Source organism: Falco rusticolus, chromosome 14 (genome assembly GCF_015220075.1).
Source record: "Falco rusticolus isolate bFalRus1 chromosome 14, bFalRus1.pri, whole genome shotgun sequence".
Taxonomy (NCBI): Eukaryota; Metazoa; Chordata; class Aves; order Falconiformes; family Falconidae; genus Falco; species Falco rusticolus.
The window spans coordinates 12787158-12803383 of record NC_051200.1 but is presented as its reverse complement, the minus strand read 5'-3'; the positions used below and the strand labels follow the sequence as shown (position 1 = coordinate 12803383).

At 47.5% G+C, this 16226-nt stretch overlaps 2 protein-coding genes and 1 long non-coding RNA gene across 5 annotated transcripts; 2 read left to right on the top strand and 1 right to left on the bottom strand.

Moving 5' to 3' along the window:
• The first annotated feature begins 10 nt into the window (after positions 1-10).
• On the top strand, positions 11-9065 carry TRMT2B (tRNA methyltransferase 2 homolog B). Of its 3 annotated transcripts, none has more exons than XM_037408256.1 (12): positions 11-875; positions 1888-1942; positions 2431-2550; positions 2977-3076; positions 4106-4176; positions 4628-4774; positions 4915-5009; positions 5539-5753; positions 5882-5983; positions 6163-6282; positions 7306-7405; positions 8193-9065. In XM_037408256.1, exons 1-12 carry the CDS (start codon positions 703-705, stop codon positions 8317-8319), a joined length of 1425 nt encoding a protein of 474 aa, XP_037264153.1. In that variant the 5' UTR covers positions 11-702; the 3' UTR covers positions 8320-9065. The 3 variants fall into 3 exon arrangements, with proteins under 3 accessions (XP_037264153.1, XP_037264155.1, XP_037264154.1); XM_037408257.1 differs by having other exon boundaries at positions 772-875; positions 1577-1942; XM_037408258.1 differs by lacking the exon at positions 8193-9065 and having other exon boundaries at positions 6163-6331; positions 7306-7406.
• Positions 2557-16205, bottom strand: LOC119157371. The gene is made up of 4 exons (XR_005107505.1): positions 16143-16205; positions 13461-13561; positions 4088-4150; positions 2557-2688 (listed from the first exon to the last, which is right to left on the bottom strand). It is a non-coding gene; the product is annotated as an uncharacterized LOC119157371 (long non-coding RNA).
• On the top strand, positions 10048-14751 carry TMEM35A (transmembrane protein 35A). The gene is made up of 2 exons (XM_037408261.1): positions 10048-10409; positions 13204-14751. Exons 1-2 carry the CDS (start codon positions 10290-10292, stop codon positions 13588-13590), a joined length of 507 nt encoding a protein of 168 aa, XP_037264158.1. The 5' UTR covers positions 10048-10289; the 3' UTR covers positions 13591-14751.
• Positions 16206-16226: the final 21 nt, after the last annotated feature.

Sequence of the window (16226 nt, the reverse complement as noted above, 5' to 3'; positions counted from 1 at the left end):
CCGGTGGCTGTGGCCTGACTGTTTTCTGTAGGACAGTGGCCACCTGGGGAACTGAGACCGTGAGACTGCAAGATGGCAAATCCCTTCCAGCTGAGGGCGGTTAGGAGCGAAATGAACAGCGGAGGTGGAGAAGGATGAGTTCTGGGAATGGGCTGCTTGCGCGGTTCTCTTCAGCCGGCGTTCCGGCCTGCTGTGGGGCGCCTCTGCCTCTTGGGAGCTTTTCCCGTCTTTAGGCAAAGAAGGCAAGTTCGTTAGGTGGGAAAGAAAGAAAGGAACCTGCTGCCCTTGGTGCACCCAGCCATCGCTGGAGCACATGGCGGCGCTCGGCACCGCGCAGAGGCACCCGGGGCACCCCAGCCGTGAGCGCTGCGCGGGCGGCGGAATCGCTTCCCCCGGACCCCCCCCGCGAGGCCCGGGAAGGAGGTGGGCGGGGCGGGCCGCTCCTCACGCGAGACCGGGGCCGCGCAGGGCCTGCAGGCCCGTTCGCCGGCGGCCGCGGTGGGACGTCCCCGCGTGGTTGGCCGTTCCCTCCGCAGACCGGAGCGAAGCAGAAAGGCTCCCGCCGGGGCGCGCCGGCCGCGGGTGTTTTTAAGCGGAGTGGGTTTGTTCCCGGAGCGGGGCCGGCCGCCGGCTGCCCGCCTCCGTGTGTGCGGCTGCTGCCGGCCGGGGGGGGGGCGGCGGGCTCGCCGTGCTGCTGCCACCATGTCCCTGTCCTGCGCCTTGAGGCTGCTGCGCTGGCACCTCCACCCTTGGAGCGGTCTCCTGAGCTGCCGGCACTGCAGCCTGCTGACTGAGAAGAGGACAGCAGCCGAGTGGAAGGAGAAGAAAAAGTCCAGGGACGGCTGCAGCCTGCCAGCCTCCTCCTGGGAGCAGAGGTACGGCTCCTGCAAAGCACCGAGCGACTGAAGCAATTAAGAGCAGGGGGTTGGGGCATTCATTGGCCTCCACCTCGCTCTCCCCGGAAGGGATAGAAGAGCCAGGGCTCAGCTGGCTTCCGTGGTGCTTGGCCTGGGGATAGGAATAATGGAAAAGTCAAACGAAAAAGTCTGAGAAGAAAGGATCAGGAGCAGAGCAGCTGCCGTACTAGCAAGCGTAAAGATAGAGTTCTGTGCCTGAAAGTAGTTGGCACTGGCTGCTTTGGAAGCAGCTCCAAAAATCCCAGTAGGCAATAACTGCAGCTTATCCAGCTGTGGGATGAGGTTCTCCATGGGCTCAGTGAGTCAGTAGTTGATGGGATAGTTACGAGGACTTGAGTCGCATCTACCTCACCCCTTACTTTGTCTTATCTTTTTTTTTTTTAATCGGCTTTTATGTGTTTTGGTCTTGCTTGCCCTGCCTCAGATATAAGTAATGGCAAGTTCGAAGGTTTATCTCTAAACTGCTGCTGGGTGGGTGGCTGGGTCAGTGAGAGTGGGCAGCCTGCAATTCCCTGCCTGCTACACACAAACTGTGCATTTCACTGTCATGAATTTAATCCCGTAAAGCATTAGCAAAAAAGATGTGGCTGGAAATGTGAGCAGGTAGATGATGCGGGATGGATGCACTGAATGATGAGAGAAGCATCTTGCTTTTTTAGGGGAAAACTCCAGGACAATGGGACTTGGGCTGTCCTTGGAGCAGCAAGGGGTGGCCTAAGCGCCTGATTCAGTGGGAGAAAGCAACAGAGCCCATCTGAAGCTACAACATGATCTCTGTTTTTTCCTGTTCTCTGCCTGCACTTTGGGTTTTTTTTCCTTCCCTGATCCCTTTAACAGAAAAAGGGAGTTCGCATGTTCACAGCCAGCTCTGGTGAAAAGTCCTGCCCATGAAGCAGCTGGTGGAGGTATTATGCCATAAGTATCAGGAGGCAAGTAGCTCTGGGCAGGACCATGATGTTGTGCTTTCCAGGTTAGCAAATGTGGTGACTCCGCTATGGAGACTTCCCTATCAAGAGCAGCTGCAGGTAAGATGTGCTTACATGGACTTTTCTGTGTCATGTTGCCCCAACAGTCCCTCCTATCCTCCTTGAGCAACAGCTTCTAGCATCTTAGTTGCTTAATGCTGTAAACAATTCAGACCCAATTTACTGCTGCTTTAATTCTTCAGTCATTGTGAAGGATAGAACTGGGAGGTTCCCCGTGGGTGGTGTGTGTGATCACTAACGGCACAGAGGATGGGTGCTCACACAGCGATCTTGTCCAGTGTGGACCAGCTGGTTCACTGGGGCTTCAGGTTTGACCAGGTGCTCCAGACCAGTGCTTGAGGACCATGAACATAGGATTTCTCTCTCTCCCCATTGTATCAGCTGCGGTGATGAGAAAGGCAGAGTTCCTCTGGGGCTATATCCCACTTGCAGTATTCCCTCCTGGCCTTCCTAGAGGTGGGTGATGAAGACCTGCCCACTATCATATGATCCTCTGAGAGTGTTTCTGGCTTAGGACTCCTCTGCAGGTGAAGTATGAAAGCCAGAGGAAGATTTTGCAGACACTGGCGTCTCGTCTTGAGGAGCTGGGCATAGATGTGCAGAAACCTGGTGGACTCTGCTGTCCTCTCCAGCCTATAGTCCCTTCAGTGAGTATCTCATGGGAATGTCGTCCCCTTTGAGACACCAACAGCCTCTCACTCAACTCCTCAAGAGTCTCATGGTGGGGATTATTTAGTTGCAGAGAATGTGTCTGTGGCAGTCCTTGCTAGCTTCTGCTTTGCAGCCTGTAAATGCCAGAGAGTGAAACAAAGCCCAGTGATTAGGAATCCTTTTTTGTTCCCAAGCCTTCCCTGATAAACCTGTCACCATTCTGTCAGAAAGCCATTTCTTCCCAAGGGGAAGTACTGAGGGTCTCATGCACAAGTTCCGTTTCTGCATTTTGTACATTGTACATTTGTACAACATGTGTATCTTCCCATGTTGCCAACAGAACAACCAGACTGGGTTTTGCCTTTCTTCCATTATTTCTTCTGTTCATCCAAAGTTTTAATTTTCCTTCTTTTCTCCCTCAGCCCGTCATTAACGGCTACCGAAACAAATCTACTTTCTCTGTGAACCGAGGACCAGATGGGAACCCCAAAACCGTGGGGTTGTATGTGGGAACTGGCAGAGGTCAGTGCAGGACAAGGAGCTGGATAGAAAACTGCTGGCATGGGCTGGGTTGGGGCAAGGCTCTGTTCTGGCAGCCTCTGCTCTAGTTAGAAGCCTGAATCCTGGGAGATGCCAACAGAAACATCACCAACCCTGGGACAGCAATTTTAAAATCTTAGTTCATCAGCTTCTTAAGAAACACCAGCTTCTAATTTGCTGAATACAGCAGTAAGGATGACAGCTGTGGTAGCAGCCCTTCTGGGATTTAGCTTTGTTAATCTTAGTTATGCTGTACCGGTGTTTTTTGGCATGCTCCAGGAGCCTGTGCTGAGCAGGGAGAGCATGGTAGGGGGTGTGTGTCCATAGGCAGCAGAGCAAGGTTGGAGCATTTGGGATGTGAGGCAGTTTAGTTTTGTGCAACAAAGATGTGAGCATGTGCTCCTTGCAAGCTGCGAGTGGTGAACTTGTTGACACCATCAACACTAGCTTTTGCTTGTCCACATCCATAGCAAGAGGCGCTGGGGTGGTTGCTGTGTACTTTTCTCATTGAAAAAAATAATTCCATGGATGCATTTTACCTCTGACAGCAGAAGTTTAGCATTCAAACTGAAGCGTGGGAGTGCTGTATTCCAGGCAACCTAAACTGCTTTGCTGCTATAAGCCCATACCATTATTCTCTAGTTAGAAAAACAGCTTGCTCTGCTTCCTTAGTTTAAGAACAGTGCAGTGGCTCCTTTGGGAATTGCTAGAGCATATTTAAAAAGCTCCCAGAGCTCAAACATCTTCATGAAAGTTAGCGACAGTAATTACTGACAAAAGGAATTCTGGCAGGTCCTGCAGACTGTGGGTACCCAGAACATCACAGGTCTTAGTGGGGCACTTAGATACCATTTTTTTTCTTTCATTCGTTTCTTTTTTCTTTTTTTTTTTTTTTTTGGTACAGTGTGAGAATTCAGGGGGAAGGCCCCTTCGCAGTTTATCATGTCAGATGCTACAGTGGTTTATGTGCTTTGAAACAAAACAATTAAATACCTGTTTGTCTCTCTCCAGCAAGAAATATTGTCTGTGTGAGAGCCAACCACATGGAGAACATACCTGCAAAACACAAACAAGTAGCCCAGGTAAATAAGTCCTGTCTGTACCTGAACTGTGGGATAAAAGGACTGCCATAACTCTTATTTGGGAGAACATTGTCATTTTAGTTACGCTGTGTTTTCAAGTCCATTTTCATGTTCTGAAAAGTTTCAGGCCTGACTCTGGTTGATGGATAAATATTTTTTTTAAATTTGCATGTTAATGTTGCAGCATCTAAACTGTCCCAAAAACCAAAGTTAATCAAGTGACAATGAATTCCTGCCAATCAATTAAAATACATAAGAATCAGAAATTGAAATTATTAAAATGTCTTGTATTCAAAGAACTTGGAAAGAGCCTTCACTCAGTGTATTGAAATCAAATCAAAAAATCAGACGATACTGATGGGAGGGCCACCCACTTGGGGTGCACAGAGTTACACTAAGACCAGGGCAGTTGTCTTCACTGTACTACAAGTGCTGTTTCCCCTCTGCTCAGTACTATGAGGAGTTCATCCGTTGCTCCCCCCTGGACCCTTGCATCCTCTTCCACAAAGGCGGACACTGGCGGGAGCTCGTGGTACGCACCACCAGCCGTGGCCACACCATGGCTATCATCACCTTCCACCCCCAGGAGCTGGGCCAGGTGAGCATGCGGGGGACAGGGCCCCTAGCAAGAGGCGTATCAGGTATCTGGCTGACCTGAGATCGCTGGGTATATTGCTGGGGAGAGGCATCTAACCAGATTATCCAAACAGCCAGGTTTTCCTTTCTCTCTCTTGACAGGAGGCACTGGCTACTCAGAAAGCACTGCTTAAGGAGTTCTTCACGTGTGGACCTGGAAGAGCCTGTGCCTTGACTTCACTTTATTTCCAAGAGAGGTATACGTCTTGACACTGGGAAACAGTGGAAGCAAAGCCACCTCTTTTTTTTTTCTTTCCCCTCTCTGATCAAATTCAAATCTACCAGTTCAGGGAGTGCTTGCAGAGAGTGACAGATATTTGGATACCTATTGCAGACGTGGTTTTAAGATGGCCACATCTTTTGTTTTTCCAGACTTTAAATACTTGAATACACTTATGGCTTTACCTCATGGGAGTTATGAGCCTGGGAAACTAAAGGAAAAAATCCCTACAGTGACTTCCCCAAGGCAGTAAATCACATTAGCAGCAAAACTGGGGAATAGCCCTAGGACTGCTGTCTTCTGTGAAGTCATTTTGATCCTTTTAATGAATTCTAGGCTGTGCAAGTTACAGATCCTTTACAAAGAATCAAAATTCTTTGATCCTGTTGAAAGGCTCAAATGAAATAAATGTTGGTGGGGGGGAGAACCATCCTCTCTTGCACGTGAACACCCCAGGAATGGAAATCAGCTGCCTCCTAACAGCTGGTTTTTGTGTGTTCTGCTAGCACCATGACACGCTGCTCCCATGAGCAGTCCCCCTTCCAGCTCCTTCATGGAGAACCGCACATCTTTGAAGAAGTGCTTGGCCTGAAGTTTCGCATCTCTCCAGATGCCTTTTTCCAAGTAAACACAGGTGGAGCAGAAGTTCTGTACCAGGTGGTTGGGGAGCTGAGTCAGGCCAGTGGGGACACCATCCTCCTCGACATCTGCTGTGGAACGGGTGAGCAGTGGCTGTATGAACCTGGCTCCCAGGGTTGGTGCTTTGCATGCCAGAAATGATTCCCACTATCTAAAGGCTTTTTTCTTTGGCATGAATCTATGGAGTATTTTTATTTCCCTCGTTTCCAGGCACAATTGGTCTCTCTCTGGCTCACCAAGTGTCCAAGGTTATTGGTGTTGAGGTGGTGGAGAAGGCAATAGAGGACGCCAGGTGGAATGCAGCATTCAATGGTGAGTTCAGACTCACCATGGCAGAAAGTTTCAAACTAACTGCTGAAAAATTGGAAGCAGAAGTGAGTGGAAGGATCACAACAAGTTACCTCCATGCAGCAAAGGGTGGTACTTCATGTTATACCTAACATCTGGTGAGACTGACTGCTCAATTCACGTGGTTGCTTTTTGCTTCACAGGAATTTCAAACTGTGAGTTTCACAGTGGAAAGGCTGAGGCCGTGTTACCACAACTCCTGTCATCGTGGGAGGATGCCCGACCCCTTGTTGCTGTGGTGAACCCATCTCGGGCTGGGCTCCGTGAGAGAATATGCTATTTATTTTCATCTTGAAACAGAATTTTGAAAAAGTTCTGTGAGACCTGTTATGCTGGTTCCAAACCTTTGCTTGCTTAGTCTCTAGTTTCTTACCTTGTTGCTTACAGCAGCTAAAATCTATTAGAGTCTGCAGTTTTCAGTGCCTTTATCATGCTTTCTCTTTAAAGCAGATAGGTCTAATCTCTTTTCCATCTTCCATAACTCACAGAATCATTTAGGAGAGGAGGAGTCTCTGAAGGTCTGTGGTGCAATCTCCCAAATAAAGCAAGGCCAACTTCAGAGTTCTGTAGGGTTGCACAGGGCTGTAAAGCCCAGTTGAGGCTTGAATGTGTCCAAGGGTGGATACCCTCTGCTGAAAATGTTATCCCCAATATATTTAATGAGAATTTCCCCTTGCTGCAGTGCCTCTGTTGACTCATCCTCTTCTGGTGCCCCTCTGAGAAGACTCTGGGTCCATCTTCTCTGTAATCCCCCATGAGGCCCCTGAAGACAGCAAATGGATCCCTGCTCACCTTCTCCTCCCTAGGCTGAATAACCCCATCCCTCACACTCTCCTCATGTATGCCATGCCCCAGCCCTCTAACTGTCTTAGTGATCTCACTGGACTTGCTCCAGTGTGTACTGGGAAGTCTCAAGCTGATCCTGGTGCCTTGATGCAGTCTTATAAGTGTGTGGAAGGTTTTACATGCCTCTGCTTGCCTAAGTAATAATTTTTCCTCTCATCCTTCATCCCCCTGGGAAGCAGAGGGATTTCTCCCACTGCTCTATCCTGCCAAATCAGCAGAGCTGTTAGCAGCATGGGTCGCATCTCTGGCCTTCTAAGAGCCTGCATCTGAGACAGAACATGGAAAAATATATTTCCGCCCCCCCCCCCCCCCCCCCCCCCCCCCCGCCCTGTATTTTTGACAGTCCAGTGCAGTTCGGTGATGCTTGCTGTGCAATTGTGTTCTGGAGAGCTCACAGTGGTGGTGGGTCACTGGGAAAGCACTGTATCTTTTTTTTGCAGATTACAGGGTTGTGCAAGCCATCCGAAACTGCAAGTCCATCCGAAGGCTACTCTACATCTCCTGCAAGCCAGAGGGTGATGCCATGAGGAACTTTCTTGAGTGAGCACTCTCCTTTCTTCCTTTCTAGTGACAGACCCTGTTATGTCCAGACAAGGATATAAATATCTGACTTTGGCTTAGGAAGGTTTTTGTTACAACTGAATTTCACTGGATGAGTCCTTCAGGTGTGATCTAGGACTAGTCAGTGCATGGTGAGAAGTGGTTTATGCTTCTGCATTCACTTTGGGTTTATCTGCAAGCTGCACTCGCTGCTTTAAGGTAGTGGGTATTCTTTGGGGTTTATGTTCCAGCAGGATGCTTTAGTACATCAGTAAGGAATAGAAAATAACACAAATGTGCTATAATGGCTTTGTGCATCCTTCCCCAACAAAACAGCCCATTGGTTGTGGGATACAGAGTCCACTGGGTTAACTGCAGGAAGGTTGGCCCCTAGCCAGTGAAGTGAAGGGGATTAGTCATTGGTTTAGTCTTTATCTGGGGCAGGCCCACTTGCAGGTGATAAGTCTGTCTGCAGGTAACCAATGAAGGCAGCACAAAACAGGATTGATTTTCTAAGTCCTAAGATGTCTTTCAGCGGGGATGGCTTGTGAGAAAGGGAGCCTTAAACCTGCCACTGGCTCTTCAGCTTTTCCGTGAGGTTTTCAGTGCTGGTTTGGGATTCAGTATTGATGGTTCCAGACCTCAGCCTGTGTCTGCTGCAGACTCTGAGAGATGTTAGCGAAACACACAGTACCTCTTTAGTGCATCCTCTGTGCTGTTGTGCTGCCAATAACGGTGGGAAGGCTTCTGCTACTGGTCTAAAGGATGCTCTCTTTGCTTTCCACAGGCTGTGCTGCCCACCTGACCCAGGGAAGAAGCTGGCAGGAGAGCCATTTGCCCCCACGTTGGCTGTACCTTTTGACATGTTTCCTCATACTGTTCATTGTGAGCTGGTGCTGCTGTTCACCCGCTGACAAGGAGACATGTATGCCAGCTCTGAGAGCTTGGGAAGCGACCTCCTACTGTCCCGAACACTGGAGTTGAAGTAGTTAGGATTTTAACTTACTATCTTGAAAGCTGTATAAAAATAAGTAATTTTGCTTTTGCTCTTAATTTGGGTGTCCTAACTACTGTTCTGTATAGAAACACCTGGATTTCTGGGGTGAAAAGGTTCTTTGTAGCATTTCAGCACCCTTTCCCTCCCCTGCAAAACTTCTTGGTCTGTTGGTTAAAGCAGCCTGGAAAATACCCTCTCCCTGGTATTGTGGGTTTTCACAATCAACATGTGAATATGAAGTACTAAAATCCACTGTGTTTTCTAATACTGCTGTGCCATTAATTGTCTGGTTGCTTCAAGGATGTTTCAGGTGTTTTTCAAGTTCAGAGTGAACTTGATATCAAGAAACCATAGGAAGTAGAAATCCTCATGGTTCGCTGGCAAAACGTTGACTTTTGGGGTCAGGGGAGTACTTCATGTCTAAACTTCCAAAACTAATATTGAATCACTATCAGTCACATGGATAAATTGGAGGCAATTAGAAAGATTTTTCTATAAAACAAAATTAAGAGAAAACAGATCTCGGTGTCTTTCCTTCCACACCTGCCTCCCCCTTCTCAACTAATGCTTGGTGATACCTAAACACGAAGTGCCCTGTGAAAATGACAGCAGCTGCAAGTTATTTCCTTATCAGGTTGCTCTGCAATAGAAAATTCAAAAATTTGTTATGTTTTGTGTCTGTCCTGCCATGCTCACTGACTGGGAAGCTGTGACCCTCAATGTTATGTGAAGTTTTCTCCAGCTCTTCAAAAGGTAGAGCTGCTGCAACTTGGAGGCAGGCATGAGTGAGCAGAGTTCCCTTGTGTTTTGTGAACTCCACATTGTTTTGAGGGGTCCTTTTATTTTTTATGTTGTATTGAAGTCACATTTTGGTTTATCTTGGTTGTCTAGGGCAGACCAGTAGCAAAACACATTTCTACAGTCAGGCTGTTAAATTTTACTCTTTCCGCCGAAACAGGAGTTCCCTGTCTGATTTGGGTGAACCGAGGCTGATAAACTCCCAAGGAAACAGAGAGCTGCCTGTATTTTTCAGACTTTTAACTCCAGTCCTAAGGAACCCTGAGCCTGGAATAATAACAACCACCAGCTCTCAAGCTGTGGGGGCTTAAAATATGTGGGTTTAGGACTTGAGACTTACTGCACCAGAAAGGGAGGTGATGGAGGGATTCCTGACAGGTACAGGATGTGTCACTCTTGTACCACCCCACAAGTGTAAGATTTTTGCACACTGTTAACAGCCTCATGTTTTCAGATTATAGTGAGGGATGCAGTTTTCTAGCAGTTCTGTTTTGTATAATTATACCTGGACTGCTCACTATGAGATCTGAATGGATTTCTGCTTAGCCTGGCTACACTTTTGTCAAAAGGAAATTTTTTGCAAATTGGAGGGGGAGAGAGAATAACTTTAAATCGTAAAGTAACAGAGGATCAGGAAACCTGCCTCTGTACAAGAGACCTCTGACCACTTTTCCACCCTAGCAGGTTACTCCTGTGCACTCTGCTAACATGTCCTCGTTTTCTCACTAGTGAGCAACTGCGCTATGCGTTTAGCTGCTATCCTGCATCCCTAGGACTGGCTCAGTTTTTGCTTTCTGTGGGTAATTTGTGGGATGTGCAAGAAAACAGAGGATGACTTAATGGTAGGAGCGGTGGGAAGGCCATCACTCGGCAGGTGCTGGAGCTGCCTGGCTATGGCTGCAGGGCATTAGGACCCGGAGGTTGCTGAGTGGAGGAGGCTGAATCCCCCTCCTGCTGTCATCCTCGCTGCCTCTGCAGCTTTATTCCTCATCTCCTTCAATGGTGACTGACTACCTCCTGCCCGGGCTGGCAGCCAGAGCGAGAAGGCCTCACTAGGAGCGGTTCCCAGGACCGGTTCCTGGCGGCTCCATGGCATCTCCCAGGACTATCACCATTGTCGCCCTCTCGGTGGCCCTGGGGCTCTTCTTTGTTTTTATGGGGACCATCAAACTGACCCCTCGGCTCAGCAGAGATGCCTACAATGAGATGGTGAGTACGGCAGTGGCAGCACGAAAGGAGACGTATTAGGGCTCTCTCCCCTCAACCTTGCGGCAGACGCAGTGTTTGCAGTGGGATACATGGAGGGTAACTGCGCTGGAGCCCTGAGCAACGGGGCGGGTGAGGGAAGCAGCTTATCTGTTTCTTTATTTGATGGACACGGAGAGAAACAAATAATACGCAGTGCCAAGGATATCCTGGCAGCCCTTGCCTGGGCTCTGTCTGAGCCCATCCTTGTGGATAAGGACGGGGGAGGGGAGGAGGACAACAGGGTAGCACAGCACCGATGCCTGCGAAAGATGGGGATGTCTGAAAAGCAAGGTCCGAAGAACTGCCAGACACGTAGTAGGCAGGTACAGCTGATCCCTGGTGGAATACATACCCCCTGGACTGGGAGTAGGAAAACCAGGTGCCTGCTTTAGCAGCCAGGTGATCATCCTCAAAATTCCATGCTTTAAAGCAAAGATAGTGACACTGACTGTCCCTACCTCACCAGATTTGTGCAGGGATTATTTCATGACCATGAAATGCTTTGAAATTCTTAGCTGGCAGCAGATGATATTATTGCCACTTTATTACTCTCTTTACCCTGGGAAATAAGCCTCTCCTCTTGCCTAATGGGAGAGAGGTGAGGAGAGGAAGGAGAAGCCACTGTGTGCGTTTCTCAGCTGGTGAGCTGGTGTGTGTTCTTCTCTGCCCAGGGCCAACTCTGCTGCAGTTCTGCCAGCTGCAAGCTGCAGGCAGGAGAGGGACTGGCTGCCACGTTTTCCTTCCTTGTCTATGTTTGTTTATTCTCCTGCCGCACTCCCCACCCCCCCCTTATATTTATTGCAGTGGCTGAAAAGCATTGGTATTTTTGTGCCCCTAAAAAATAGTGCTGGAAGTTTCCAGCACATTCTGTTCTCTTCCTTTGCTCCACCTGCCCAGCTGCTCTTCCTTAGCTCTCAAATAACATCTGAATCGCAGCGCCTTTTCTGCAGCCCAGCACAGGGATTTCACAGAGAAGAATCACCAAGGAGTAACTCAAGAGCAAAAGACTGAGATAAAATGCCCAGAAAACAAAGTTCTTAAGGTTCTGCTACATAAGGGACAGAAAAAAAGCACTGAGACCTTAGAGGCATTGCAAAATCCTTGCTCTGTAAAATATTTTGCTTCTCTATCCCTTTTTGTTTTACCAAGAGCCAGGCCTACAGGTAGGAGTGATCTCCGTTTTCACAAAGGGAAAGCAGAGGCACTCGGGTATTACACAGCACCATAATTCTTAATAGTCTACATTGTAACATGTTCATGGCTCGTTAGGCTTTCATGCTTTTGTTGTGCTGCTGGCAGGGTGGTCTGTCATGTAATGGAGACAGTGAAAACCTGATCTTGCCAATCAATAAGCATGGCTTCTTGACCCCAGCAAATAGAGAACCTCTGTCACCTACCTGCAACACCAAACTTGCAGTTTTTCATTCAGCAAAAAACAGAGACACAGTTTGTCTATTACTTAAAATACCAGAGTACTCTAGGACAGGCTGATAGTGTATTTCTTTAAAAAGCTGTGTTTTTCACAACTGTTTAAAAATACTCTGCTCTAAGGAAAGGTTTTATTCACCAATGATTTAAAATGCATCTTTACAATGTGTACTCTTAGAGTAACTGTGTCGTGAGATCTTTAGTTATTTAATAGCAAAAATTACAATGCTGTATATTTTTTAACCACATGTAAAGTGTCAGCTCCTCTTAGAAGGAAGCAGCAAAATTTGCAGAGAACTGGGGTGTTCTGTGTGCCTGTAGTGCAGGTTTCCAAAATCACATGGAAGTAAATCTACAATCTGATCAGCACCTGCGAGAGCTGAACAACACTGTACCTGAGATTTGGCTTCCATTTCCCTTTCCCTGATTAGAAAGCAGTGAACACAATAGCAAGAATATCTGCACGGATATCTCAAGTGTAAGTGGGAATAATTTCGGTGTCTCCAATAACTAGGAGTTTTATTAAAATATAAAGGAAAGGAAATAGTTGTTTGAAAAAGATAAAACAAGCAAAAACAATAAGCCCATGAGCACTTGATATTCAAATGCAAGAACTTGAACGTGTGTAAGGAGAGGTGGTTTCTTCCCTGAAACGAGGCAGCCGTGTAAGGAGGCTCAGTCTTGCAACTTACAATGCTTCTAAATCCAGCGTAAACCAGACAGCAAAGGATGTCAAATGTCAGCTTGCTTTCATGTGAGGAAAGAAAGGATCATAAGGTATTTAAGCACAGGATAGGGCTGGTGAATCTTAGTTTTGACATCTAGTACCATGCTAAGGCTGTACTGCCCGTAATGCTAGGATACTGTAAGTTGCTTTGAGGTAGAAAGAGGCTTCTGTTTTTACTTGCTGTGCCTTGGCTCTGCAGGGACTAGGTGTGTTACTTAATTATAAAGGATGAGCTACTCTTTAAGAGAGGTACCTTTTTTTTAACAACATGGTTCTGCATTGCTAATTCTAGCAATCCTAACTTCAGATTTCAGGAGAAGGTACACCTGGCCTGGTCCTAGCTCCAAAGGTGCGTGCTAGGTTGCAGAACTGTTTTCCAGTGAGTAGCCAACAGCTCATAAAGGGGGAATTGCACGCTGATGGTGTTAATATCCCTCCAGTGGAAGCTTTAGGGATACAGATTGAATATTGTGCCAGAGGGGTCTGTGATGATTGAGTCATCTTTAGGTCATATTGCACATCAATCTATTTCAATGGAATTCACCTTTGCCTTTACTTTCTCACATTATGATCTTCTACACTATTACTGCTTGATTTCAGAAACGAGCGTACAAAAGCTACGTGCGGGCCCTTCCCATGCTAAAGAAGATGGGAGTCAGCTCCATCCTTCTCCGCAAGAGCATTGGTGCCCTAGAAGTGGCGTGTGGCATTGTCATGACACTGGTGCCTGGTCGCCCCAAAGACGTGGCCAACTTTCTCCTCCTCCTCCTTGTGCTGGCTGTGCTCTTTTTCCACCAGCTAGTGGGGGATCCACTCAAGCGTTATGCCCATGCCCTAGTCTTTGGGATCCTGCTTACCTGTCGTCTGCTGATTGCCCGCCAGCCTGAGGAGCAGCCGCCAGAAAAGAGGATCCTGTCAGTGAATGGGGATGAGCAGCCACTCCTCCATGAAGCAGCTCCTGAAAAAGGCAAAATGAAGGTATCCTAGCTGAGTGCGTGAGAAATACGGACCCTCGAGGCAGCTCTCTCCAGAATCACCCAGAAAATTTGTTTTTTATTTACCTATTTATATTTCTTGTCTGTCTAAATAAAGTTGCACTTGGGGTCTGCGAGACACATGGTATGTCTACACTGTAGTCTTGCTTTGCTGCTGCCCTGTAATATAGAAAAATACAAGCTAGCTTTCACCAGGACAGCTTGGAGGCAGTTAGCAGCCTGACTGAAGTAGCTCTGGCTGCAGCAGGAGCTGCAAAACCAGCCTGAGATCATGGGCAAGGATTTGGGCAGGTAGTTACGCAAGCTCGGCACTGCTGCAGTGGGGAGAGCAGTCCCTGAGCATCAGCCCCAAGCCCCGTGGCAGGTGAAACCTAGCCTGGATGCACTTCTGCTACATGGCAGCCTTGGCAACAGCAGCTGGGTAGGACATAACCGGAGCGTCCCTATGCTGGCTTGTGCAGCCCCATTCATGAATCTACATTTCCTTTTCCATAGTCAAGGAGGGAAAGGACCCTACGGAACATAAAGTGCTGCTCGCTGTGTTTGAGAGAGGGATTCCTTAGCCTTTGCTGCCTCTCTGCCCAGTTCTTTCTTTGGACTGGTTATCCAGGGAAAATATGGGATGCACTGTTTGCATCTTCCTCAATTTCCACTCGTTGCAGAGGCTCCAAAACTGGGGCAATGGCCTCATAATGGTCATTTTTTGCTTGCTTCACATGAGGCAATGGCATCTCTTTACCTCTCTTGGCAGAGTAAAGATCACTGATGAGGGGATGGGGAGCAGAACTGCCCAAAGAACTCCAAAATATCTGTCTGCTGTTGGCAATTAGCATCATCCCTTTTTCCTTACAAGAAAAAGATCCCTTTTTCCACAACTACTGCAACTTTATAGACTTGTTGGTTATTGCTGATAGATGAGGGTCTGAATGTGTCCAGGTACCTCATTGTTCATCCCACATACAGCTTCGGTGAGCTGGGGGAAGTCCTTTTACCAGAGCCTGAATCCCTGTGTGTTGTATCTGAAATCTTACAGAGTGTCATAAGAAGCATGTGTTACCTCTGAGTTTGTTTCTCTTGATGTTTGTCTGTTTTCAGTTTTTCCTTATTTTCTTAATTATTCATGAAAATAAACTTTTTGAAATTTGGAGAAAAATACCTTGACAGAAACAAGTTTCTTTTTTGAGAGACACATCTGAAAATATTTTTCCTGTGCTCAAATACCACAACTAAAATGGGCAGAATCATGTCAGGGGAATTTCAGAGAAAGACAGAGTGATGCAGGATGGAAGCCATCTGAACACTACTGGGCTATATATTAATAACCACAGGCATCTAAAAGAGATGTTTGAACATTTACATGAAATAAGTCTCTGATAAATTTCTGCTTCAGTACAATGTGGCAGCAAGAAAAGATATTAAAACTCCAGTAAAACGTCAGTAGCGTATCTCTATAAAAATCCATGATGGATGTTCATATGCAGTATATCCAGGTTTTTTATGTTGTTTGCTGCTGAAACAGATGTAGTCCCAAATATACTGGAAAATCCTCATCCTAGAGCACCAAAGAGTGGCTAATTATTTCTTATCAGATGTACATCCTGAACAAAGGGAACTACCAACAGACTACTTTCATTAGACAACCTCTCATTTTTACAGACTACCTCAAGGTTATCCCAAATGGATGTAGCATTTGCTTTACTTCCCAAAAGACACTTCATCTATCATGCCCTGACTGGAGTTATTAATCACTTTTTAATTCAAACCCAAATAAAAACACAAACTCAAAACGACACCATGGTGTGTATTCCTACATGAAGTACTTACAACTGAATGGCTGCAACCTTCTGGCCAGCTGCCCCTTACGTGTGCACCTAACTCAAAAACGTTCCGAAGCAAGCATTTTTGTTTGTCTTCTGTAATGTTCTTCACCAAAGCCCATCTAGATACCACAGTAATAAATCTAAAATATTCTGCATAGCAAACCTTACGCCTGCAAAAAGTTCAGACTGTAAGCGAATCCTGAAAAATGTCCCCCCTTTTCATATTTGGAACAGTATGAATTACCGATCTGATCTGCCATAGCGCCTACATGTTCTTTACTACAGAGGAAGAGAGGACTCTTTTTGGAGTCCGGTAACAAGAATTCTGTATTTATCTATACTGGGTTACTTCCATCATTTCCCCCCAGCATCTGCAAACCTTGCTTGCTAGAGGTGACAAGGTGCCAGGAACTCATTTAGTCCTTTCGTTAAGACCACGACTCTAATTTCCTCTTCCTTTTCTCCTCCCTCCCTGCGCTTTTCTTTCCTCATTTTATCTCCAAGCCTGCAACTTCACCCCCCACCAGCGGCGGCCGGGCTGTCAGAGCTGAGGCGCCCGGGCCAGGCCGCGCTGTCGCCCCGAGGCCTCCTGAGGGCTCCCCGGGCCCGGCCGCGCTGTCGCCCCCTGAGGGCTCCCCAGGGCAGCCGAGGCACCCGAGGGCCTGCCTGGCCCCCTGCCTGCCCGAGGGAACTGGGACGGAAGGGGCGGTGGCGAATCACCCACCTCACCCCACCTTTAGACCCTTTGGGCCCGGCGCCCCCGAGGCGCCTCAGGCAGCGCCCCCCGCCGCGGCACTGCGCATGCTCG